The sequence below is a fragment of the Chanodichthys erythropterus genome, chromosome 20 (assembly GCF_024489055.1).
Source record: "Chanodichthys erythropterus isolate Z2021 chromosome 20, ASM2448905v1, whole genome shotgun sequence".
Taxonomy (NCBI): domain Eukaryota; kingdom Metazoa; phylum Chordata; class Actinopteri; order Cypriniformes; family Xenocyprididae; genus Chanodichthys; species Chanodichthys erythropterus.
Window position 1 is genome coordinate 5,147,073 of NC_090240.1, and position 26,640 is coordinate 5,173,712.

The 26,640-nt window shown below is 38.4% G+C and overlaps 2 protein-coding genes across 3 annotated transcripts; one reads left to right on the top strand and one right to left on the bottom strand.

The window, feature by feature from the left end:
* Positions 1-801: 801 nt before the first annotated feature.
* etv7 (ETS variant transcription factor 7) lies at positions 802-8,001 on the bottom strand. 2 transcript variants are annotated; one of them, XM_067371683.1, is made up of 9 exons: positions 7,802-8,001; positions 7,144-7,270; positions 5,026-5,190; positions 4,819-4,938; positions 4,068-4,145; positions 3,050-3,214; positions 2,764-2,906; positions 2,579-2,679; positions 802-1,490 (listed from the first exon to the last, which is right to left on the bottom strand). In XM_067371683.1, exons 1-9 carry the CDS (start codon positions 7,835-7,837, stop codon positions 1,307-1,309), a joined length of 1,119 nt encoding a protein of 372 aa, XP_067227784.1. In that variant the 5' UTR covers positions 7,838-8,001; the 3' UTR covers positions 802-1,306. The 2 variants fall into 2 exon arrangements, with proteins under 2 accessions (XP_067227784.1, XP_067227783.1); XM_067371682.1 differs by having other exon boundaries at positions 4,068-4,214.
* Positions 8,002-11,242: 3,241 nt separating this feature from the next.
* On the top strand, positions 11,243-15,399 carry ube2t (ubiquitin-conjugating enzyme E2T (putative)). The gene is made up of 7 exons (XM_067371491.1): positions 11,243-11,307; positions 11,496-11,613; positions 11,714-11,783; positions 13,659-13,764; positions 13,982-14,080; positions 15,049-15,132; positions 15,280-15,399. Exons 2-7 carry the CDS (start codon positions 11,505-11,507, stop codon positions 15,397-15,399), a joined length of 588 nt encoding a protein of 195 aa, XP_067227592.1. The 5' UTR covers positions 11,243-11,307; positions 11,496-11,504.
* The last annotated feature ends 11,241 nt before the right edge of the window (positions 15,400-26,640 follow it).

The following is a 26,640-nucleotide window of genomic DNA, read 5'->3' on the forward strand; positions in this document are numbered from 1 at the left end:
ACAGAGCCTCTGCCCATCTTTACTTCTAAGAGACTGCCTCTCTAAGACATCCCTTTTATAGCTGATCATGTTACAGACCTGATCAATTAACTTAATTTGGTGCTAGATGTTCTCCCAGCTAAATCTTTTCAAAATTTCTTGCTTTTTCAGCCATTTGTTGTCCCTGTGCCAACTTTTTTGAAACCTGTAGCAGACATCAAATTTGAAACAAGCTCATTAAGTGGATAAAAATGTAAAAATTTCTCCATTTAAACATTTGTCATGTTATCTATATTCTATTGTTAATTAAAATATTGGCTCATGTGATTTGAAAATATTTTAGATTTCATTTTATTCAAATTTAAAAAATGTCCCAACTTTTCCAGAATTCGGGCTGTAAAAAATATATTGATCTTTAGTTGTTTAGGCTTATTTAAATGCCTGTTTTGTCATATTTTAAGTTATATTGAGGACCCCTGGTTTAGAACACTGCTTTAGATGGTTTTTAATTTAATTGACCCATTCATCAACATTTTTTCAAATTATTTTATAATTATTGTACTAGATTTTATGAGAAACAATGAAACATTTACTTAAAAACAACTTAACAATTAAAAAACAAAACACAAAAAAACATATAAACTATTTACTTACTTACTTTTGACTGCAAAAAGCCTTAAAAATCAAATAAAATGCGAAATATAAACTTTCCCTTATGCACTAATATTCTATTTTAACTCCAAAAAAAAAAAAATTATATATATATATATATATATATATATATATATATATATATATATATATATAAAAAGTTCACGAGCATCTAATTTGTCAATTATTTTATACAGTTATTAGGCAATTATTGAAAACAGATTTCAGTGTACATATTAATAATTAGTTATTAGTTATTAGTTACTTGATTAATGCAGTACAGTCAAAAAATATGCAAAAATATGTAACAAAAAAAAACAACATTGCACAATTTTACAACCTGAGAGAACGCTTTCATATCAACTCCAAACAACAAGACTATGAGAATTAAATCATAATTGTTGTGTTGATTAATTAGTGTCGTCTAGCTTTCAACACATACTCACAGCAAACAACTGCATAAACTACCCTGAGTCAAATGTAAACTTTCACAGAGCATCTCCAAAAATATTCCAATGGTTCTTCGATAGAATATCAACAATCTCTGGAGCTGTAGACGGCAGTCCTTATCTCACATCATACTGTATTGGACGTTCAGCTCTGGGGTTTCCCATTCTAAAAGGTCAGGTTAATTGGTTATTAAGGCTGACCCTGGGTCAGGATGTAGAAGTGAGTGTCATGGGATTGGGGATATGCTGAAGTTGTGATCAGAGCTGGGGCTCGGGGTAGTAGGGGTCGATACAGGTGATACTTCCAGAGCGTCTTCTCTGTAGTCAGGGGACGCAGGACTATTAGGAGACTCTGAAGGTTCTGCACGCTCTGATCTGCCTTGCATTATTTCCTCAGGGGTCTTCAGGAACCTGCAGCAGAACGAGGGACAGTTTTAAAGACATTTAAGTAGGGATTGAGAAACATATGGGCAACATCTTTGTTGATTCTGGAACAACATTCCTAACAATCAGATTTGAGGGACAAGTTTACAGTTTATGTCAAGTTTAGGCTTACAACCAGGGTTAGGTGCTTCTACGTCAGTGTTATTCACCTATCATTTCCTTCTGATTTTAGGAATAAGTAATGGGTAGGGTTAGGTTTCGGTGTAGGGATATGGTTAGGACTTAAATTTCAGATAAGAATGTTCTTGGGTCAACATATTTTGTTGATCCTGGAACAACATTCTTGTCTGAAAATGTTGTTCCATGTTATTTCCTTTTTGAGATCATGCCCAGTTCATCTGATTTAACAGTTTTAGCTCCCCCTTGTGTGAGTTCAAAAATCTTCTGACTCTGTTTCAAAATATTTTATTGAATTTCTAATACATTTTGTCTAAATTTTTTTACTTGATTTTTTTTTTTTTTTTTAATTCACAAAGTTTAGGGACATTTGTTCATTCTGATTTTGTACGGTTTCCACATTTTAGAATAACAGTAAAATGATTATAGTATGAAATGACAGATACAGAAGTATTATCAACACATCAAAATAAGTGTACTTCTTTAAAGCATGATAACAGATTATTAAAACTTTTAATTTGACATTATTACAAAGTGCACTTTTTAAAAAGTGTGCTTAAGTGTGTTAAGAGTCCATAAAGTGTATTCTCACTATTAAAGTTTACGAGGGACATGAATTTTTTTTTTTTTAAATGGTGATTTGGATCGATAAATAATTTATAATAAACACTGAAATATTCCATAAAAAAAAAAAAAAATAATTGTCAATTTTTTGATTCATTGTGACTTTAAAAATATACTTGAAGTACACTGCAAATGCACATTCGATACAATTACACGTCTTTGTTACAAAGGGTGTATCTCATTTGCCATTATTAAATGGAATTATATAGGAATTTTATCAGCATTACCATCAGCTAACAACTGAAAACCCATACAAGTCAACTCCGACATTTGAATAATGACAAATACAAATGTCTTCAAATGACTCCACTTACCGGAAGAGCAGCCTCTGCCCGGTCTCTTTTTTGATAATGTTGAGCTTGTAGTAATGACGTAATGCTCTAGACATTTTCTCATAGGTCATATTGGCCCTGTTCTGCAATAACAAACAAACAGACCTGATTATTATCAATAACACTCAAACAAAGCAGAAGAGAGTGGGTCTCTCCTGTTACAGCACCTTGTGGTTGCCCCAGAGTCGTGCCAGTCCATTGGGATCCACCACTCTGAAGATCATGGCGTCTGAATCCTCCCAGCGTATGAAGGCCTCATACCTACTGTCCGACAGCAGGTGGTACACATAGTCCCATAAGAGTTTGCAGTCTAATGAAAAGACGGAATGGTCAAAAGCATATTACTTTATGGTTTTTGACATACATTTTTTATTATTTATTTCCAGGGATTGGTAATTATTAAATGATATAGCAGCCATAGTTAATGTCTGCAAAAATATGCAATCTTTGCACCTGCAATCTTTCCATTGGCCTCAGTGGTGTGTGTGGTGTTTGCAGGTCTTTCAGGTTTATTGGACAGGTTGAGAGGTTCATCTGTACAGTTAACATCAGAAGGTTGTCTGGTTTTGTTTGGAGATGTCTGTTGCATTTTTTCCTTAGGAGAATTTTGAGGAAGCTCTGCAAAATGAAAGTGGAAGTGAAGTGACGTGTAGCCAAGTATGGTATCCCATACCCAGAATATGTGCTCTGCATTTCATCCAACCAAGTGCACACACACACACACACACACACCATGAACACACACCCATAGCAATGAGCAGTCGTTTTTGCTGCGGTGCCGGTGGAGTGATTGGGGGTTAGGTGTCTTGCTCAAGGGCACCTTAGTTGTGGGTAATGTGAGTGGAAGAGAGTGCAGTTTAAGAGGTGTAAGAGGAAATATATATATATATGGTGTCCACACACACACACAAGTTTATATATGTCATAACTTATATGTATGTATATATATATATATGTATGTACGTACAGTATGTATAGCGATGTCTTAATATATATATATATATATATATATATATATATAGAGAGAGCCCTGACTTAAACCCAATTGAGCATCTCTGGAGAGACCTAAAAATGGCTGTCCACCAACGTTTACCATCCAACCTGACAGAACTGGAGAGGATCTGCAAGGAGGAATGGCAGAGGATCCTCAAATCCAGGTGTGAAAAACTTGTTGCATCTTTCCCAAAAAGACTCATGGCTGTATTAGATCAAAAGGGTGCTTCTACTAAATACTGAGCAAAGGGTCTGAATACTTAGGACCATGTGATATTTCAGTTTTTCTTTTTTAATAAATCTGCAAAAATGTCAACAATTCTGTGTTCTTCTGTCAATATGGGGTGTTGTGTGTACATTAATGAGGAAAAAAATGAACTTAAATGATTTTAGCAAATGGCTGCAATATAACAAAGAGTGAAAAATTTAAGGGGGTCTGAATACTTTCGTATATACGATTAATGGTTTAAACACTGACCAGTTTGCATGGCTTGTGGATGCTCAGGGTAAGCAGACAAGGGTTTCCCCTCCTGGCTCTGATCTGTGCTGCATCCAGCTGTTAACACCCGAGAATTTGGATTCACAGGACAAACAGGAACACTTCTGTTAGAGGGAACACAAGGACCTGCAAGACCATTTATCAAGTGCTATTTACAGCTGTAATTGCAAAGCAAATTAACATTTTAATCATACATCACAGGGTCAAGTTTGAAAAAAAAAGGCAAATATGACAAGAAAAAACTGTGTAATATTATTGTTTGAATGGAGTTAAGCCTGATTTAGCCACACCTATTGGCAACAGCTCTAGTTTTGCAACCAGGAAATTCCCTCCTGCATGGGTGTTCTATAACCCGATGTTTCAAAAATGAATCAGTGTTTCCATTTAGAATCAATTAGAAAGTTCTTGCTAAAATACAGAACTGATATACAACGTTCACTAAATATGATATGCAGTATGCTTCTCTTTAGGGCTGAGAAGCATATTTGAGCAAAAACAGTGGCTCAGTTCCTTCCACAGTTTGTTTGCTACAAGCTTTGGCAAGCCACTTCATTTATTCTCTGGCACTTGTTCAAGTAGGAAGTTAGACATTTATCAATGTGACTATAATAGAAGTATTACAGAAGAACAGAGTGAACAAGGAAGAGTCCTCTCAGCCTGTTACTTTACCTTGCCTTGAAATTCAAACAACCAAATAAATCATAAGATTAGATAGATAGAGATAGATCACCTGTTGTCCCATGCACGTCGAGCATCTGTTGTGACTGCGTGTTGGAGTTCGACATCGGACTGAAGATTGCACATCTCCTTTGCTGCTTCACATGTTGAAGTAGTTCATACAGAACATCACCTGTTCACAGCAGTTGCCATCCAAGGTTATCATAAACGGTATGGACAAAACTGATAACTATAACCTAATAGATTTAGTATCACACACCAGAGCTGGGACAGCGGAGACGGAAGTCCTCCTTGGTGAGAAGACAAAGTGCCTTTCCGTTCATCTCAAATCTTTGGTGGTCTGCACGTCGCAAAGAATATTCCCTCTGAGCCCAGCGCAGCCAGAGATTCACATCCTCTTTATCCCACAAAGAAGGATTGATCCCTGTACATTACAACCATAAAATAAAGGGCATTTACTCACCCTTGTGCCATGCCAAATCTGTATGATTTTTTTTTTTTTTTGGGGAAACATTTTGTGCACAATGTCCAATAATGAAAGATTAAAAAAAAAAAAAAAAAAAAAAAAAAAAACACCATATAAACATGTAAAAAGTAGTCTTTTGCTATAATTCCATGTCCAGTTTGTATTAGGACCAGACCAAAATTGATATCATAATTTGATGAAAATCCCTTCCATGTGTCGCAGTTTGTAAATGTGTTTATATTTAAACCTGATGTGATGTATCTGGAGATGCAAGGTTTGAATATTTGAATGTGATTTGAGAGTAAATTGAGTGAATATTTTCAGTCTATTCCTCTTACAAAACTATGGTTTTAGGTATGGAAGCTTGTTTTCACCACTGAATAAAAATAAAAAAGGCAATTACGACTTTTTATCACAATTTTTTTCACAATTCTTACTTTTTTTCTCACAATTGCAAGTTTACACCTCGAAATCCTGACTTTTTTTCTTAGGATTGTGTGATATATATACTCGCAATTGCGAGTTATAATTTCAGAATTACTTGATATAACGTCACAATAGCAAGTTATAAAGTCAGAATTGCGAGATATAAATTCAGAATTGAGCGATACAAAATTCAGAATTGAGCGATATAAAGTCAGAATTTCAAGTTATAAATTCAGAATTGAGTGATATAAAGTCAGAATTGCGAGACAAAGTCAGAATTGCGAGTTATAAAGTCAGAATTGCGAGTTTTAAAGTCAGAATTGCAAGTTATAAAGTCAGAACTGCGAGATATAAAGTCAGAATTGCAAGTTATAAATTCAGAATTGAGTGATATAAAGTCAGAATTGCTAGACAAAGTCAGAATTGCGAGTTATAAAGTCAGAATTGCGAGTTATAAATTCAGAATTGAGTGATATAAAGTCATAATTGCGAGACAAAGTCATAATTGTGAGTTATAAAGTCAGAACTGCGAGATATAAAGTCAGAATTGAGAGTTATAGTCAGAATTGCGAGATATAAAGTCAGAATTGCAAGTTATAAATTCAGAATTGAGTGATATAAAGTCAGAATTGCGAGACAAAGTCAGAATTGCGAGTTATAAAGTCAGAATTGCGAGTTTTAAAGTCAGAATTGCAAGTTATAAAGTCAGAACTGCGAGATATAAAGTCAGAATTGCAAGTTATAAATTCAGAATTGAGTGATATAAAGTCAGAATTGCTAGACAAAGTCAGAATTGCGAGTTATAAAGTCAGAATTGCGAGTTATAAATTCAGAATTGAGTGATATAAAGTCATAATTGCGAGACAAAGTCATAATTGTGAGTTATAAAGTCAGAACTGCGAGATATAAAGTCAGAATTGAGAGTTATAGTCAGAATTGCGAGATATAAAGTCAGAATTGCAAGTTATAAATTCAGAATTGAGTGATATAAAGTCAGAATTGTGAGACAAAGTCAGAATTGCGAGTTATAAATTCAGACTTGAGTGATATAAAGTCAGAATTGCAATTGCAACTTATATCATACAATTATGACTTAATAACTTAATTGCTACTTTATATCAATTTTGAGAAAAAAAAAGTCATAATTGCTAGATGTATAAAAAAAAGTCAGAATTGTAACATAAAAAGTCACAATTATCCTTTTTTTAATTGTAATTCCATGGTGGAAACAAGCTTCCATACTTTAGACTACAAGATAAATATATGAAGCCAGATGTTTTATGGTAGCTACTGTCATGGTGCATTTTGACCTTTTGAAGCCCACTGGATGTGTGGAAATGTATGCATCTAAACAATTATTGTGTTCTATGGAAGATATGTTTTAAACGGCATGATGTTGAGTACATCCTTTAATGCACCTAACACATGTTGTGGTCTATGCTTTTAATGTAATCACAGCAGTGGAGGTTTTATGTGGGAACATACGTAGTCTTCCAGGTAGCTTGCACAGTTCATCAGGCATAGCCTCATACATGGAGGGAGGTCCATTTTGAGGGTTGGGCAGAATGGGCGTGCAAACTTGGGGTTCCTTCCCACTACAACTCTGCTGAAGCTTGGAAGGGAAAGCAGAAAGAAACATTTAAAAAAAAAAAAAAAAAAAAAAAAGCCTTATTTCCCTTTCATGTTTACCTTTTAGGGATGTATAATAATGCATTTATATGAATGAATCAGGAAGGAAAGAAACTAGATAATGACTCATATTTTGCTGAATGAAAACAAACTGAGATCTCAATACACAGCAAAAGTGAAAGTAAATTTGAGGCGCACAGTTTTTATTTTCAGTTTTACACTGCCACCTAAATTGTTAATAAAATAGATTTGCATCACAAATCTACAATAATAATTTTACTTTCATATTCTGACATTTGAGAAGGTTTTCAGAGTAACAAAACAGCTAGTTTAATATAACATTTGCTTACAGTGAGCAGTTTCAAGTGATTTTTGCGTGATTCAATTACTTTCCTTTGTTGTTTATTGAGGCACAAATAAAACATTGATAACTCATTCATATAATTCATTAACAGTAGGTCTACAATACACTTATATTTTCGTGAGTGAGTGCTGTGTCTACTGAAGCTCTTACCTTTATTAAAGGTGGCGGTGAGGAGGCGTCACTCATGTTCTTCAACCTTCAAGACTTGACAGACTCTTCTAATTATATCAATAACTGAATAAAATATCAACAGCTGGTCGATATATACACCGATGAAAGCATTTGAGTCGTAGTCTGGCACAGCAGAGTTTGTCTTTTTCTTATGCGGATCGCCTGCAATATTAAGAATCCTTCCGGGAAATGAAAACGAAAGAGACGAAATAGAGCGGATCTGCCAGGGGCTGTGCACTTAAATCTCACAAACACTGTAGGAAAAGATCGGCCCTGTTTGTGTATGACTCTCGAATAGCCCGTCTGGTGTTTCCTGAAAGCCCAGAACGATTATTAATGTGAAATGTGTGGAAAATATGCACAGTGGTTAAACTTTAAACCTGAAAAAGAGCGAAACTTTAAAACAACAATGCAAACTACAAAATGATTCTCCGATAACCAAAAAAAGTATCTCTGTGTGTTCATGTTTAAGTTTTCTACTTTTAGTTTTGTTTATCATTGTGTTTATCAATTTCTGTCAGCAATTTTTCTGTTGAGGTGCGTCTTACGCAATAGGCTACTTGTAATTGAGCGCCCTAGGAAAACGTTCATTCAACTATTAAGCTACATTTTATTAAAAATATGAATTAGACTTCAGTGTCTTCTGGGATAGACTCTATCACCCCCTGACAAGTAGTTTAGAAGATGGATTTCAGCATCTTAACAATAAGCTAAAGTGACCATTACAAAATAATAAAATTATGAAATGAAAGAAAATATAAATTATAAATATAACAATAATGGTAATTGTTCAGTGTAGCCTAGGGTTTTTCAGTTGATGTTATAAAATGGCCCAGGTAAGTTTGAAGCTCATAGCCTGCTCTCAGTTTCAGTAGGCCTATTGGTATTTTATTAACCCTCATGTACTGTTGCAGGTCAGTTTGACCCGTTTTGATTTTCAAGTTGTCGGAAATACCAGTTAACCTAGCCTATGTTTTACCTATGTTTTTTTTTTTTTTTTTTTCATTGAAATTGTGACTTTTTCTCATTTAGGGTCATGAACATGCATGCAAAGTTTCAACACACTGATGTGTTTTGACATATACACATTAAATTTTGGTTTCGTTGATGTTCGCGAGTCAATTTGACCTGCATATTTTAATGCTCTAAGGCAACTGCAGACCCAAAATAATAGCATTTGTTATATTTTGGTATTTTTTTTTTTTTTTACTCTATGAAGCTAAAAAAGGAGCCCTTTCTCACTTATTTCAATACAGAAAAATATTTTGTCAGCCACATATGGTAAAAATTAGCTATCATTTCTTTTTTCAGTCTATCTGAAATACAATTACCAATTGTTTTTCTTGAAATTTTGTGACTTTTTCTAATTTAGGGACATAAACATGCATGCAAAGTTTCAACACACTGATGTGTTGTGAAATGTGCATACAGAGATTTTATACGTTCATACTGTTTGTGGGTCATTTTGACCCATATAGACAGCCATTCAAATGCAACCACAGACACAAAATACTAAACAATTCTGTGTTGTATGTTAGAGCTCTTCAACTCTTGTCCTGAAGTGCCAGTGTCTTGCTGAAAGCTAAATATCTGAACAAGTTCTGTGTCAAGTTTTAGGTCGATTGTCTCAAAAAAAGAACTTTTAAGTTAGATTTTTTTGTGCACAGTAGCCTATCAAACTTTTTCAGACGATATCCAGACCCCACCAGCGACCATATAAGGACTCTTCGATTTCCTAGAGTGATCTGAACCATATTTTTCCATACTTTTCAAAATATATATATGAAGTAGACATCATATTCAGAAGAAGTTTGGGCAGTAATGTTAATATTTTATTTGAATTCAGTCCCTAAAACACATATAAAAAAACATATGGAAGAAAAAAAGAGTGTGTGTTATAGTTTGGTATATATTTAGTGCTGTCATTTCTTTTGAAAATAATTATGAAAACTAGAGACTGAAAGCTTTCAAATGATATATAGTTTGTTAATAATACTTTTGGTTTAGACTAAGATATTCTTGTTTTAAATGTATAATATGGTAAATGTCCCATGGGGGGAGGTGCAGTCTTAAAAGTAGTGGTTAAAAACATTTTTATAAATCATACATTCAGATGTTTATTCTTTGTAATGTGTGCAAAGTATTGATATTAAAGTTAATTATGTGTACATGATTGTATGTTTTTTTTCATCGTGTGATTTTTGGGGAATTGTATTGAATCCAATAAGGGTCAATTTGACCCGGATCAGAAATCGAACAGTGCATGAGGGTTAAAGCTGCAGTTCGTAACTTTTGCTGTTGTGTACGGCACAGATGTATGTGTGTTATCAGGGTAAGAACTTTTTTTTTTTTTGCCTAAAGAACTTTGAAATATTATTATTATTATTATTATTTTATTTTATTTTTTTTAATCAAAAGTTTGCTGTTTGATATCTTGCCATTCACTACTTTGGTAATTTTATTTTGAGATCATGAGATCTTGAGCATTTCAAAGAAGTGTCAGAACCAACATTTATGATATTGTATTTAATATGGGGAAACTTTTTTGACAATTAGAGCAGTCGGTAGCAGTCTGAGAGAAATAATGAAAATGTTTCAGTTTCATTTTTCTAATTTGATATTATTATTATTTTTATTATCAGCATCATTTGAGTGGATTTGGATTCTTTTTTATGTACAATATTTAGTATTCAACATTTATTATTTAATATTTACTCTCAAGCTGCATGAACTCCACAAGCTGAACATGAACCATATCATCCAGCATGATTTGAGAATGAAAATGTGGTCTCAGATTATTAGACCCTCATTTTTATTAATATTGAAAAATATTTTTTTTCTGTCTCTCCAGGTGGAATAATGATTACGACTCTCAGACTAGACAGTGTTATCAAAAGCAGCTTCTATGAAAGTTCTCACTAGAGACAAATGGCATCCTGAGGTCAGTATGGAAGCACTGCAGTCGTCCGGATTCACAGATATCCAAATTGAGAATAAAAGAGAGAAACTTTTATTTGCGTTGCTTTTCAAGCTTTGCTACTGCTGTGATGATATGATATGCTTTATGCCCTTCCACACTTTCTCAGGACTGTGTTTAAAATACAAGAAATCCAGCAAGCAGGAGTAAATATTTCCAATGGTTGACATTATGCACTGTATAGCTTAATAGAAATGAGGTGCGCTGTTTTACAAAACATTTCAATAAAAGGTACAAAACATTTAATCTCTCACATCCATACTGGCATTTTAAGACTGTATGACAGAACATTTTAAACGAGGATTGATTCAGCTGGAGCAAAAAAGACGATAAAACTATGAAAAGTGAACACGCAAGAAACTACAATACCCATAATGCACCTGGAGGTAAAACCGCGCGGCGGTCGCACAATGACGTATGAACATTTAGCGGGAGGACTCAAAACCACATTCACTCAGGGGCTGTTTACTGTTCAGTCAACAAGCAAAACTCGGCAGTAACAACACTAGTAAGTCAAGATATCTCATATAATGGCCAATGAAATAATTTGCTTCATATAGACGTTTTATATAACATCTTGACAAAACTCGCAGTCTTAGATTAACATTGGGCTGCTAGTTAAGGGGAATGTGTCCGTATGTGAAAATGGCGAAGTGCTAAAATACTGTTCGCTTAATAACTGTCGTGTTCATTCAGACACTCGTTATGCAGAGAATCAGTCGTCTGAAGAGGGAGATGCAGCTTCTCAGTGCTGAACCTCCTCCGGGAGTCTCGTGCTGGCAGATTGAGGAACGAGTGGATGAACTACAAGCCCGTCAGTCTGCCTTCATATGACATTATAATATGCAATATCAAAGTAAACCTTAAATACTGACAGCATCCTCTCCACTGCATTACTTCTGTGTTTGATATAGAGATTGTTGGAGGTGCAAATACTCCCTATGAAGGAGGCGTGTTCACACTGGAAATCAACATACCTGAGAGGTGAAACTATTGTACACACTTGTGATCCTGATGTGCAACATTTTTTAATGGAAGCGTTGTACTATATTTTAGTTCAATACTATTTTGTTCTGTATTATTTTATATTTTAAGCTGATTTCATGATAGTAAATGGTATTTACCTCTTAAAAAAAAAAAAAAAGGCATGATTTATTTCTATATTAAATAACTACTAGATGCATTTACACCGATCAGGCATAACATTATGACCACCTTCCTAATATTGTGTTGGTCCCTCTTTTGCTGCCAAAACAGCCCTGACCTGTCGAGGCATGGGCTCCACTAGACCCCTGAAGGTGTGCTGTGGTATCTGACACCAAGATGTTAGCAGCAGATCCTTTAAGTCCTGTAAGTTGCGAGGTGGGGCCTACATGGATCATTTGTTCAGCACATTTCACAGATGCTCGATTGGATTGAGATCTGGGGAATTTGGAGGCAAAGTCAACACCTGGGAATACCATTTCCATGAAATGGTGTACATGGTCTGTAACAATGGCTAGGTAGGTGGTATGTGTCAAAGTAACATCCACATGGATGGCAGAACCCAAAGCATCACACTGCCTCCACCGGCTTGCCTTCCCATAGTGCATCCTGGTGCCATTTGTTCCCCAGGTAAGGGACGCACACGCACCCAGCCGTCCACGTGAAGTAAAAGAAAACATAATTCATCAGACCAGGCCACCTTCTTCCATTGCTCCGTAGTCCAGTTCTGATGCTCACGTCCCCACTGTTGGTGCTTTCGGCGGTGGACAGGGGTCAGCATGGGCACCCTGACTGGTCTGCAACCATGCAGCCCCGTGCGCAACAAACTGATGCACTGTATATTCTGATACCTTTCTATCAGAACCAGCATTAACTTCTTGAGCAATTTGAGCTACAGTAGCTCATCTGTTGGATCGGACCACACGGGCTAGCCTTCGCTCCCCATGTAAATCAAAGAGCCTTGGCCGCCCATGACCCTGTTGCCGGTTCACTACTGTTCCTTCTTTGGACCACTTTTGATAGATACCGACCACTGCAGACCGTGAACACCCCACAAGAGCTGCAGTTTTGGAGACGCTCTGACCCAGTCATTTAACCATCACAATTTTGGCCCTTGTCAAACACTCTCAAATCCTTACCCTTGCCCATTTTTCCTGCTTCTAACACATCAACTTTGAGAACAACGGCTGCATCCGAAAACCTAGGTAGCAGTCTTGCTGCTTCGCTGCCTTATAAGAGAATGACTTGTACGGCAGCGTTTGTGCATGAAGGTACCTCATGAAACTGATTTCGGACAGACTTCTAAGGCAGCGTAACAGTTTAGTGATCTACAGCAATATAGCGCGAGCTTTGGTGAGAACTATACAAATATTTCATTACTACAGACAGTAGTAATTTCTCGATAGAAATTATATCAAAATTTAAATATGTTGGTCAGAATCGTACATTTATGAACAAACTGAGCAGCGAACGCAACTTTCGGACGCCATCTTTATTTTTGTAACTCAACTGTCACAGAATGGAAAACACAGGATTGTGGGATATCAGAAGCAGTGAAGGATACATCTGTGCTGCCTTCAGAAATCGATCAGATGAAGGTATATCTCAGGAAACAGGAAGTGAAGCTAACATTGGATTCGGATGTGCCTTGATGCCTTCCTACCTTGAATTGTGTCCTCAGAAGGTAGCATTTTCCAGTTTTCGGATGCAGCCAATATGTTCACTTGCTGCCTAATATATCCCACCCGTGATAAAGAGATAATCAGTGTTATTAACTTCACCTGTCAGTGGTCATAATGTTATGTCTGATCGGTGTGTGTATAGCAGTTTAAATAAATTGATTTTAGACCTGTTTAACACTTCTTATGTTTGAAGGTATCCGTTTGAGCCACCAAAGATGCGTTTCCTGACACCCATCTATCACCCCAACATTGATAATGCAGGACGCATTTGTCTTGATGCTCTGAAATTGCCACCAAAGGTAAAGACTGAAAAAAAAAAAAAAAAAGATTAATATAATAATATAATTAATATAATTCTAGTGTAAATTGTATATGTTTTGTAAATCATAATTTTTATATTTTTGTATGACAGTTGTAGTCATATTAACACTGAATTAACTAACCTTTTTATGCATACATGATGCTATTGTAAAATATTCAACTGTCATTTTGGTATTCATGCATTTTCTTTCAAAGGGAGCTTGGAGGCCCTCTCTCAACATTTCAACAGTACTCACTTCCATACAGTTACTAATGTCTGAACCGAACCCTGACGACCCACTCATGGCTGATATAGTGAGTTTCAGATACTGTATGTTTCCTCTGTTTAAAAGGTCAAGTGTGTAACTTATGGAATTGAAATCTGTTTGTTTGAACAGCCTGACATAACAGTAGGTGCGTTTACATGGAGCATTGTAATCGGTTTAAAACGCCAATCTGAATGAAAATGCTCCATATAAACACCTTAATCGGAATAAAAATGCCCAAACCGAATGAAATTATAATTGGTTTGAGAGGGGTGGGATAAACCTTTCTATAAACTGAACAAAATAAAAATTCTGCCATGTTAACGCATTAAACCGATTACTTCTACATCATCACGTCAAGAGGCCAGGGGTCGTCAGAATGCACAATGGCGGTGGCAAAATCAAACTGGAGTAAAACTGAAACAACACATTTAAATACACTGAAGGAACTCATCATTACTAAGGACCTTTATCCACACGCTTCTGCTTTTCGGAGGAGGGAGTCGTAGTATTGAGAAGCTCCTTAGAGATGCACAGCCACCAAAAACGTCAGCTTCCTGTTTCCGTCTTTTCCTCATACCATCCAGCAGTAATATGCTACACATTCACACTGTTGCTTGATTAAGACGAGCAATACTTTTTACGTAAAAACAGTGCACATAAGTAATAATGGAACTCCATGTTGACAGGAATACAAGGCGGCAAACAGGACATAGGCTAATGTGTGCATGTCACAAAGTCATTCCGATTGAAAGCACCAGCACAAGTCATGCAAACACCATATCGCATTAGATAACATCTCATGTAAACAGTCCGCCAAATCTTTCAATCGGAATGATTTTAATTGGAATGACAAAGTGTACATGTAAACGTGTATTGACTGAATCAGTGGCTTGAATCAGTTGTTAACAGCACAATGGTTTTGTTTTTGTTCTGCTTTCGTTACTTCATGAGGTGTTCTGACTTTCTTTGCTCTAACATTACTCTTGAAAATTAATGAAGCATCTTACTTTACAGTCCTCAGAATTTAAATACAACAAACCACTGTATCTAGAGAAGGCAAAGAAATGGACGGCTGAACATGCAATACAGAAGAACAAGGTACGATTTGTGCTTTTTAGGGCTGTCGAGTTTAAACTGTCTGGCAAAGTCTAAGCTCAACATACACTGTCATTACACATATGAGCCACTGGGGGGAGCCATTTTTTGATTCTTCACTCTGTTACACTTCTCTCTTGTGTTTTGAAGGGTTGTGTGGAGACAGAAGAAAAGACTTCTACGGAGAATAAAAATAAAAAAGCTGCTCACAAGAGAGAAGCACTTAGTGCACAGGAGAATTTAGAGCATACCAAGAAAGTATGCATGTAGTAGGTTTATATTTTACAAATGACTGATACATAATGATTATACATATTGTTTTTTTTTATTGTGGTATTATTTGTCTTGTTTACTGTTGATGTGAATGTAATAAATATATTTAAAGTTACGTTAAATGTGCTTCTTCCTTAATTGTTTATAAGTCCTTAATACATTGTAGCATCTGTTATACAAAAAGCCTAAAAATGTCAATATAAAATGATGTCTTAATACACATTTATTAAACTTTTATTATACTTTACAATCCGACAAAGCTATGTTGCAGATTGCAACCTGTTTGAATCACTCATGGTTCTGTTTATATCTTTAGTTTATAGCACTGACTTTTTCAGTATATTTAACTTTTTGCACTTCTTCTGAGGCTTTATTCAGAAACAAGATGATTATTAGGGTGTAAGGGTACGTGTATTCGTCCCAAACCGACATGGTACGGACGTCACGGTTCAGTTCATGTAGTATGACAACGAATACAGGCTATCCACACTCCAATCCAAAAGGGGGCGTGCACAGTAATGCTTTTTAGCCTAACCTATTTGAACCACCAATAATCGCAATAAGCTCTGTGTTTTGTTACTTTCAATAAGAAACAAAGTGCCATCTTTCAGATTCTGTCCATTTTATCACAAAATTTAAACAATAAATGCTGTTTTGATGCTTTTTGATATGGTGTGACAGATCGTTGTAGGCTATAGAGAATACGAACCGACGTCACGCCTCGTTGCATGCCGGGGCAGCGCAGCCATTTTGACAGGATCGCCCTCAATTACTCGTACTGAAATTAATACGGATTCTTGCTTACCTTTTGTTTTGTTTCTGCCATTAAGTGGAACGTTAACATTTTTAATGGTATCGTTTGCAGGGAATAGAAGCTATTTTATCGCATCGCATGATCATTTTATTATTTATTTTTTTCACTGAAGTTTTGTAGAATTTCGTTTACAATGTTGATCTGTTTACCGTGTCACACGCTGGACGCTCACCGCTGCTTCAGCCATCATCTGAATATCCAAATAAATGTGATCAACACACTGAGAAAGTCGATTCATTTATTTGTTGGAAACGTTTAAATGATGTTTAAGCGAGCATATTAAGTAGGCCTACAACTTGTCATTGTAATTCCTTTTCCATGATCACAGATGAGGAGAATTAGAGATTATGAGTCAAATTCAGCGGACAGACGGACACGAACACACTGTATTTTTATATTTATTTTAACAAATGACAACCACAATTGACAAGCAATTTCCTACCTTTATAAAACCGTTATGAAGAACATGTATAAAATGTATAAAATGCTTGCATTTTAAGTGATACTGAAAGTATATATTTTGGTCTCATCCATTTTTCTGCATGTGCTTTATTTGTAAATAGAATTTGGTCTCTTTAATATCAGTCTAAGTGCATTAAGCGTTTTTTTTGAGAGGACATGAGAGGAAACCATTTAAGATATAAAATGTGCTGCGTTCGTATTTTTTGCTCATTTGCGTATCGCCACACAGTATGCTTTAATAAATATGTACAGAATTGTTCGTTTGTCACATGAAGCGTTTTTCGTGTTAAGCATTTGGATGTCCCCGCCAAGTTCTGCTAATTCACGAGCGCAGTGAGTCAGACTCGCAAAGGTAATAAACCAAACTAAATCAAAACGTTCAAAAAAACTTAGCAATGCCATTCTTTTATTGAGTGATAAGCAGTGCGTTTAATCAGTGCCATTAATAATAGATTTGCCATCCGGCGTCTTCTCGTCATCTCCTCGACCTGCTTCCCTTGGTGTTTTTACACGTAGTGTAAACTGTCTTGTTTTCTCTCAGAACGATGATCTGAGTTACTATCACAATTATCGATGCAGCATTAATGACATACAATGTTTCTCTGCTGGAGTGTAGTTGTTTCTGTGAATTTCAGTGATCCATTTGCTTATTTTTCTGTTGCTTTCTGCAGTTTTTAAATATATACCTCAGGTTTTGTGTCAAAGCTATTTGTACAGTCAATCAAAAAGCTCTTTCCCGTTTTGGAAGTGTTTTGTGCGTTTTTCGCGACATTCATGCTAAAAACAAATGTTGCCGCTCAGTCTTTTGCCACTCAGTGGCCGTGACCTCAGTCGTAACGGTCGACGGTGACGTCACGTGCATACCCTCTATATTATATGTGTCGTGACTCGTGCTGCTCATGTGACCAGATTAGGCCAATACTGAACCCACGTTCAGACATAAACACTGGAGCTCTGCAAAGAAACTAGCTTAGTATGACAGGGGACAGACAATTTGTTTTTTGTTTTTGCGCTTCATAATATTAAGGTTGAACCACTGTAGTCGTGATGCCGGTTTTAACGATGTCTTTAATACCTTTTTGGACCTCAAATTGCAATGTTGTTGCTGCCTATGTGTGGGTTAGAAACCCTTGGATTTCATCAAAAATATTTAATTTGTGTTCCGAAGTCGAACAAAGCTCTTACCGGTTTGGGACGGCATGAGGGTGAGTACAGAAATTTCATTTTTGGGTGAACTAACCCTTTAAATCTGGGATCCAAAAGGTTGACCTTGGCCAACATCATTGAAGATTCTACTGCTCCAAAGCCTTGTTTTAGGTTGGTAATAATCAAGTTGTTTGATTGCTGTTGTTGATGTCAGTTTGTGTGCCTTTTCATTGATTTTATGAAACAGCATTCTGTCAATGGGTATGATTTTTGAAGCCGTGACCACCTTCTCCGTAGAGAGCTCAACTGTGGCATGATTGAAGGCTGAAAGGGCTTGAAGACACTGTGAGATGGCTTCAAACCATCCACTGTTCAAGGGTGTTATGTTGGTGTTCAAAGATGTTAAAATCGCACCAACTGCTTCACGTTCTTCATATAGGCCTAGTCTTTGAAGCATAAAAATGTGCTGTTCCATCTCCTGAATCAGCTTCTTTTTTGGCCTGCCAATCTGCTGCTGGATTGCAGACAGTTTCTCAGTGGCATTGGTGCTACATCTAAAGAAGGTAACAACTTTTTTTTCACTGATGGCACTGAGATCTGCAGTCTGAGAGAGAGGGCTTTTTCACCACTAGATTTGTGTGTGAGCAAAACATGGAATATGTCTGATCTGAAGAAGGTTTGCACACAGTGTCATGTTTGAGGTAATTTACTTTATCCCTTATTCCCCAGGACTCCAGCAAAACAATCTTTGCTTCTTTAATGTGCTCAGCTGTGTGGGTTTCAGGGAACTTCAAAACTCCCAGCAAAACACTAGACATAGACTAGACTAGACATTTAATGGCAAGTTACTGCAAGGTATGCATCCATATTCATGGATGTCCACATGTCCAAAACGGCAATAAAATAGAAAATACACACACAGACACGCATCCAGATTGTATGCACAAATATGATTGTACCCGCAAATATGGATGTATCCACCGTTGTAGTTCAAGTTGCATTTATGTATTCTTGGTGTAGAAGTTTAGAAATGACTGTAGTGAGTTAATTTTCATGTTAAGCAATAGTATTAGATTATAAAGTGTATCTTCCTTGAATGCTGTTGGTCACTTGTCAAGTTTAGACTTTTTGTGAAGCTCTTGGTCTGCCTTATTCACCAATGTATGTCACAATTCTGTAAAATGCATTGTTCTATTTTTAATGGTACTATTAAGAAAGCATACTCTGATTTGATACCTCATAAATTATGCAAATTGAGCCGCAAGACAAAACAAAGGAAAGCTGAACCTGCCAAAATTGCCTAGGTGACTCCTGAAGAAGGACCAATTACCAAACTGAGCACTCTGAAACTCTAAACCACAACAACGAACCGATATGCAAGCATTAACTTCTTTAAGATTTTAGATACTGAGTTTCCTTGCTGGCTCTCAACTGTTGGTTGTAATTTGCCATTCTTTGATCACCTCTCTTTTCCTGCCTTTACTTTTGCTTTGTGTATATATATATATATATATATATATATATATATATATATATATATATATATATATATATATATATATATATATATTTGTATCTACTTGTGTTTATTTAGCCCATAACCTTTGTATTATTAATTTTACATATTAAATACATTATTTCAAATGCTTTTTGTTCTGTTACTCATTCATAAAACCCAGGTCACTTTAACGTTTTCGATCTAGCACAATTGCTTAATGCTTTGATGCTACAATAGGAATTTATTCTCGTGGCAAGAGGATAACATTCCCCTTTATAATAGTCTGTGGAAAACTTAACAGTTTGCTGGACAAACTGGAGTATAGTTTCTCTAAAACAACTATTAAACTAGAATTGACCATATATGTAATTAATTATAATTCGTTGTAATTTATTCACATATATGTACCTAATTCCCTTGGGTCGACATATGTATCATAATTAATCATAAAGCTTTATGATTTATTATGCTCATATTTCACCCATAAATTGATTAAATAATTGTAAAATCGCTACACCAAGAACAAACCACATTGCTTCTTGCGGAAACCTGCTGCGTAACACAAGAATAACCCTCATTGGTTCTTGCGAAAGCTCAAAAGTGCTGTGTAAAACACAAGAATGAACCTCATTGGTTCTTGTGGAAGCTTAAACGTGCTGCGTAACATGATAATTAACCTCATTGGCTCTTGCTGAAACTCAAAAGTACTGCTTAACATGAGAATGAACCTCATTGGTTCTTGCAGAAACTTAAAAGTACTGCTTAACACAAGAATGAATCTCATTGGTTCTTGCAGAAACTCAAACGTGCTGCGCAACATGAGAATGAACCTCATTGGTTCTTGCTGAAGCTCAAAAGTGCTGCTTAACACGTGAGAATGAATCTCATTGGTTCTTGTAGAAGCTTAAATGTGCTGCGTAACATGAGAATGAACCTCACTGGTTCGTGCAGAAGCTCAAACGTGCTGCGTAACACGTGAGAATGAATCTCATTGGTTCTTGCTGAAGCTCAAATGTGCTGCTTAAAACAAAAATTAACCTCATTGGTTCACTGGTTCTTGTAGAAATGCAAACGTACTGTGTAACACACGAAAATGAACCTCATTGGTTCTTGAGAAAGCTCAAAAGTGCTACTTAACACATGAGAATGAATCTCATTGGTTCTTGCAGAAGCTCAAACGTGCTGCGTAACACGAGAATTAACCTCATTGGTTCGTGCAGAACCTCAAACGTGCTGCGTAACGTGAGAATGAATCTCATTGGTTCTTGCTGAAGCTCAAAAGTGCTGTGTAACACAAGAATGAACCTCATATACAATAAACTTAGTGAAGGTATTTTTTGCCAAATAATTTTGCCAGATAAAGGCAAACTACAGCTACAAGATTTTAGAAAACCAAAAAAACATACAATGACAGCAACAATCAGATATTAATATTCCACTGGTATAAGATGTTTGTAATTTATTTGTATGACAGCCTGGCCTAAAATGATCTCTTGCACAATTTGACATGTTTCATTGTGTTATCACAAATAAAACGACTAACTACAAGCACAAATATGCAATATGCTTAAAAAAAAAAAAAAAAAACTTGACACATTTTTAAAAATATTTGAATAAAGGGTGAATATGTAAATTTTCCCATCACATTTGGCCACTACTGTATGTCAGTTCATGAGGTAAAAGCAAGACACTTTTATGAGGATTTCAGCCTTCCCTAGAGTTGTTGGAACCATTGATGATGGAACTCATGTTCGCATCATTGCTGCAACTGTAAATGGGGAGACTTGTTAATAGAAAATGATTACAGAACATCCACACTAATCTGTGATAGTTGTACAATGCAAAGCAATTTTTTAAAGTTTCAGTGTCTTAATTAAATGATTTTACTAATTGCATTAAATGATTGGTGTTATGCTGCTGTGACTTCAGCCTTGCAGGCTCACTATTGGCTGATTCAGTGGTTTAGGACGGCCATTTTGGGTTGACACCCCAAAAATGAAAATTATTCTATGATTTACTCACCCTCAAGCCATCCTAGGTGAATATGACTATCTTCGTTCAGATAAACAACATCGGAGATAGATTTAAAAATACCCTTAGTCCTCCAAGCTTTATAATGGTTGTGAATGGCTACCCAAATTTTGAAGACAAAAAAAAAAAAAAAAAAAAAAATGCATCCATCCATCCAAAAAAAATAAATAAATAAAATAATCCATATGACTCAGGTGTTACGGTATGCTGGTAGAGAGATGAGGCAGATGCGGATTTCCATATAAAGGGAGTGATGATAGAGTCCAGGTGCAGGTGATGAGTGATGATGAGGAGCTGACGAGGGAAGTGAGTGCAGGTGACGAAACAGGAGGATCATGGGAAATTGAGTCCAGGGGAACAAGGGATCTGTAACAGTACCTCCCCCTCCCGGTAGGCGCGTCCTCGCGCCGTAGATGGAACAACCGGGAGGTGGGCGCCCTGGAGACCTCAAGCCGGAGCAGGGGTAGGAGTAGACTGGAGTGGAGGTCTCCAGGGCAGGTCCAAGAACCATGGCGGGTCAGGTGCAGCGGCAGGTTCAGCCGACTGAGGCGCAGGCGGGGCTCCAGAAGGCCACAGAGGACCAAAGGGGAGCAGAAGGGAGTGAGGAAGCCAACGGAGCGTGATTGACGAAGGGACGAGGTGAAATCCGAGGAGTGCAGTCCTGATGTGAGGGCAGGCCGACGAGCGACCGATGCGGAACCGGTGGAAGGATGGAGCCTGGCGGAACTGGTGGACTGATGGGCCACGGTGGAGATGAAGGAGGTTGGAGCCAAGGGGGAGCAGATGGACCAACGGGCCAAGGTGGAGTTCTGGGTGAGGTGGCTTGAGGTGGAGGTGCAGTGTGGACATGGATAGGAGGAGGCGGGAGAGGGAGGCAGGGAGGGAAAACAGTCTTTGGGCTGGAGAGTACAATAACAAAGTTCATAATAGAAGCGGGCTCAGCGGCGGCTGGAGCGGCGGGCTCAGCGGCGGCTGGAGCGGCGGGCTCAGCGGCGGGCTCAGCGGCGGCTGGAGCGGCTGCCGCGGCGGCTGGAGCGGAGGGCTTGGCAGCGGCTGGAGCGGAGGGGCTGGAGCGGAGGGCTCGGCGGCGGCTGGAGCGGAGGGGCTGGAGCGGAGGGCTCGGCGGCGGCTGGAGCGTCGGCCTCGGCGGCCGGCACGGTCGCGCCAGGAGCGGCTGGCGCAGCGGCTGGAGCGGAGGGCTCGGCGGCGGCTGGAGCGGAGGGCTCAGCGGAGGGCTCGGCGGCGGGCGGGGCGGCGGCGGCCGCGGAGGGGGTGGAGCGGGGGGTCGGGCGGCGGCTCGAGCGGAGGGGCTGGAGCGGAGGGCTCGGCGGCGGCTGGAGCGGCGGGCTCGGCGGCGGGCTCGGTGGCGGCTGGAGCGGCGGGCTCGGCGGCGGCTGGAGCGGAGGGCTCAGCGGAGGGCTCGGCGGCGGCTGGAGCGGAGGGCTCGGCGGCGGCTGGAGCGGAGGGCTCGGCGGCGGCTGGAGCGGAGGGCTCGGCGGCGGCTGGCGCGGCGGAGGGCTCGGCGGCGGCTGGCGCGGCGGAGGGCTCGGCGGCGGCTGGCGCGGCGGAGGGCTCGGCGGCGGCTGGCGCGGCGGCGGCTGGCGCGGCGGCGGCTGGAGCGGAGGGCTCGGCGGCTGAGGCTGGAGAGGAGGGCTCGGTGAAAAAGTCAATAAGCCAGGCCGCATCATCTGGCGGCTCGCCCAGGAATGGAGCGGCGGGCTCTGGAGAGACTGGAGCGGCGGGCTCTGGCGGGCGCTTGCTTCCTCCTCCTCCGCTTTCTGGACCCAGTAGAGGAGTGTGGGTCCAGCATGGGACAGGCAGGGAGTTTGCTGGAGGGGTATGCAGAGGAAGACGGAGACTGACTGACTGGCCCGGCCAACAGTGTTTCTGGATGTACCAGAGATAAGCACCTATCCTGAACCCAATCAACATAGAATTTGGAGTCATTTAACCATAAAATGGAATTGATAGTTCCGCTTAAGGAGAAACGATAATCGGGTTCATCAAAACGGATGGTGTCATCATCTAGTCCATCCAGAAACAAGGAGATCAAACATGCTTCAGGCCAGTCAGACAAGAAAGCAAGCTCAACGAACTCCTCCACATACCTCTCCAGCGAACGACCCACCTGTAGGAGCCCGATGAGCCGATCGCCAGCTGACAGAGTTGGAGGCATTGGAGGAGTAGGAGCCAGGGAGCTGGGGAAAGTCTCCATGTTGTTCTGTGGAAAATCCGGTCGGTTTAAGGGTCCGTTCTTCTGTTACGTATGCTGGTAGAGAGATGAGGCAGATGCGGATTTCCACAATCATAAACAGTACTTTAATAAACTCAGGTAAGGAGACACCAAACATACGCATTAACACAACAGCATCTAACATAAACAGAGAACGGACCAGGAGTGCAGGGAGTGAGTGCCATATAAAGGGAGTGATGATAATAGAGTCCAGGTGCAGGTGATGAGTGATGATGAGGAGCTGACGAGGGAAGTGAGTGCAGGTGACGAAACAGGAGGATCATGGGAAATGGAGTCCAGGGGAACAAGGGATCTGTAACATCAGGGGGTTAATAAAGGACTTTTGAAGCAAATCAATGAGTTTGTATAAGACAGTTATCCTTATGTAAAACTTTATAAAGAAAAATAATGAGCTTCCGGTGTGACAGCCATACGCATTCGAACATACGTCCAAAAAGCGTCAACTTCCGCAATGTAGTATACAATGCCATGGTGTACTACGCCTTCTTCTTTTGCCGTTTTAGACTTCTATTTAGTGACCGGCGCTTTTTTCTCCTCTGCGCCTCTGCATTCATCATTGCGTCACTTTTTCTTTTTATTCTTTTTTTTCTTTTTTTTTTTTTTTTAAATGATAGCACCAGCATAACAATTGCAGTGAAAATGCTAATTTAACGCGCAGTGATAACACAACTTTCCAGTTCCCGCTGGATTTCGTCCTCTGCATATAAGCTTAATAAATCCTGAACGGCATTTTTTAAACTCCATTGTTGATTCGAATAGCAAATAACTCTTACAATTTGAATTATGAAAAGGTTTTGCTTTAGTGACAGCATGTACAGTAGTTCAAACATTTGTGCAAACCTGATGATTCATGTGAACATGATTTGAAAACATTGGCACTAAATTTTAAGACCCGCTGTATGTCACTCTGACCCAATATTTAATAACCAAAACAATGTTTATTTTGTTATTATTTTGTAAACAAACTATTTTCTGTTACTTCAGGTGGAATTATTTATGACTCTCAGACTAGACAGTGTGATCAAAGCAGCATCAATGGGAGTGCTTACTGGAGACAAATGGCGTCCTGATGTCTACATTAAAGCACTGCAGTCCTCCGGATTCACAGATGTCCGAATGGAGAATACAAAAGAGAGAAACATCATGTTTCAAGCTGTATTTGCCACTGCTTTGAAATAAAATTCCTGTAAGACATTGGTTACATTTTATTTTACAATACTTTTAGTTTACTTACAGTGTACTTACACAAGGAAGTACTGGTAATATAAGGTAACTACATGGGTTAAGATTACGTTTAGGGGTAGATTCAGGGTTAGTACCCAGTTATAATACAGTTATTGTAATTGCTACAATAGGTACATAGTATGTTGTCGTGGAAGCATAAAAAGTGGAAGACTTAAACACAAAGTCTGTAAAATAAACTGTTAAAAGGATTTGATGATCACGAGTGATGGTATTTTATTCTGTGTTGTCCTCATTCTGCAGCTGATATTGCCATAGAAACTAGTGGGCTGCCGACTCGCTTTCACCACAAAATGGCGGAAACGCATGGCTGTTGCTGGGCGCCGGTGTTGCAATGGAAAGTTCTATTGAGTGTCGCTTCTTGTTAGTGTCTAAAATACCATGAAGATAGTCCGGTGACGTAGGACTGCACGTGACTTTCCAGTTCCCGCTGGATTTCGTCCTCCGCATATAAGCTTAAAAAAGCCTGAACCTCATTTTTTAAACTCCATTGTTGATTCGAATAGCAAACAACTCTGCACGCACCGCAACAGACTTTTAAAAAAAACCGATGGTTTAAATAAAATGCTGCATGAACTCAACCAATCAGAATCTTTAGTGCCCATGACCACCCCCGAAAGTACTATCTAGCGAGCAGGTACTTTGGCTGAATCTTTCAGCCTTGTGGACTTACAGTGACTGCCATGTGCGCATATTTGTTAAGTCCACGAGACTGTAGGGAGTCCCATTCATCATTTTAGGTTTCAGAAGGGTTTTCTTTACTGTGATTTGTTTTAGTGATTAGTTTGTAATGATCTAATCATATGTCTGTTAGTTCTACTGTGTTAAGCACTTTTTGGGTAATTTTACATGGTCTTTAACCTGAGCATCCTTAGTCTGCATTTTCTGTACATTTCATGTTGAAAATACCCTTTTGACCAAATCTGAGGCCAGTACATAAAGCATTTCCATCACAACGTACATGTGGAGCATGACTGCAAAATAGTGCTAAGCAAGATATGTGCCTTGCCAAACTTTCACAGGATTGATTTTACTACAGTTTCTTGTTGAAATATAAAAATTTAAACAACAGTGGCTTTAGTAAAAACTTCTTTTCATGACAACTGTATTCAAACATTCATTAAATAATGAAGTCAACAGGTCAGGTAAAACTATAATATGTAGGCCTGTAGTGCATAGTTAGCAAAATACTCTTTTCTAGAGTGTTTTCTTCTTCTTTTTTCTACACTGACTAACGAACTGTGGATATTGAATGTGGCTTTCCAATACATTGTCACACCATATTAAGGAGCGGCAAAACAGCATTTATTGTTTGAATTTCGTAATAAAACTGACAATTTGAAAACTGAGACTTTCACACTGCTAGTGTAACACACAAGATCTGTTTTTTTTTTCAGGATCACGATCCTGAACTGGCCTGCATAAGCTACTGAAGTAGGCGTATGTTAATTTAACCCATGTAAGCTGTACCCTTGGACTGTACACCCCAGAATAAAATGTGATTTTTTTTTAAACAAAATGTTAAAAAAACAAATGTAATTGTTATCACTTTATTATTGTTTTTTACTAATTTTATATAAATTAATGTTTTTTTACAATCTGTCCAATCAGGAGACAGAACGTCATAGGCGGGTGACGTCACTGACCAGGAACCATAAAGCCAGCCCGAAAACACTGTCATTCAGCTTCTGTGTCTTCAGCAAGCGCTTCGTGTGATACTGTCTGTCCTATTTATTGTTGTCTGTCTATTGCAAAACTGCTTTTTGAAATGGCGAGTGAACAACTCTACAG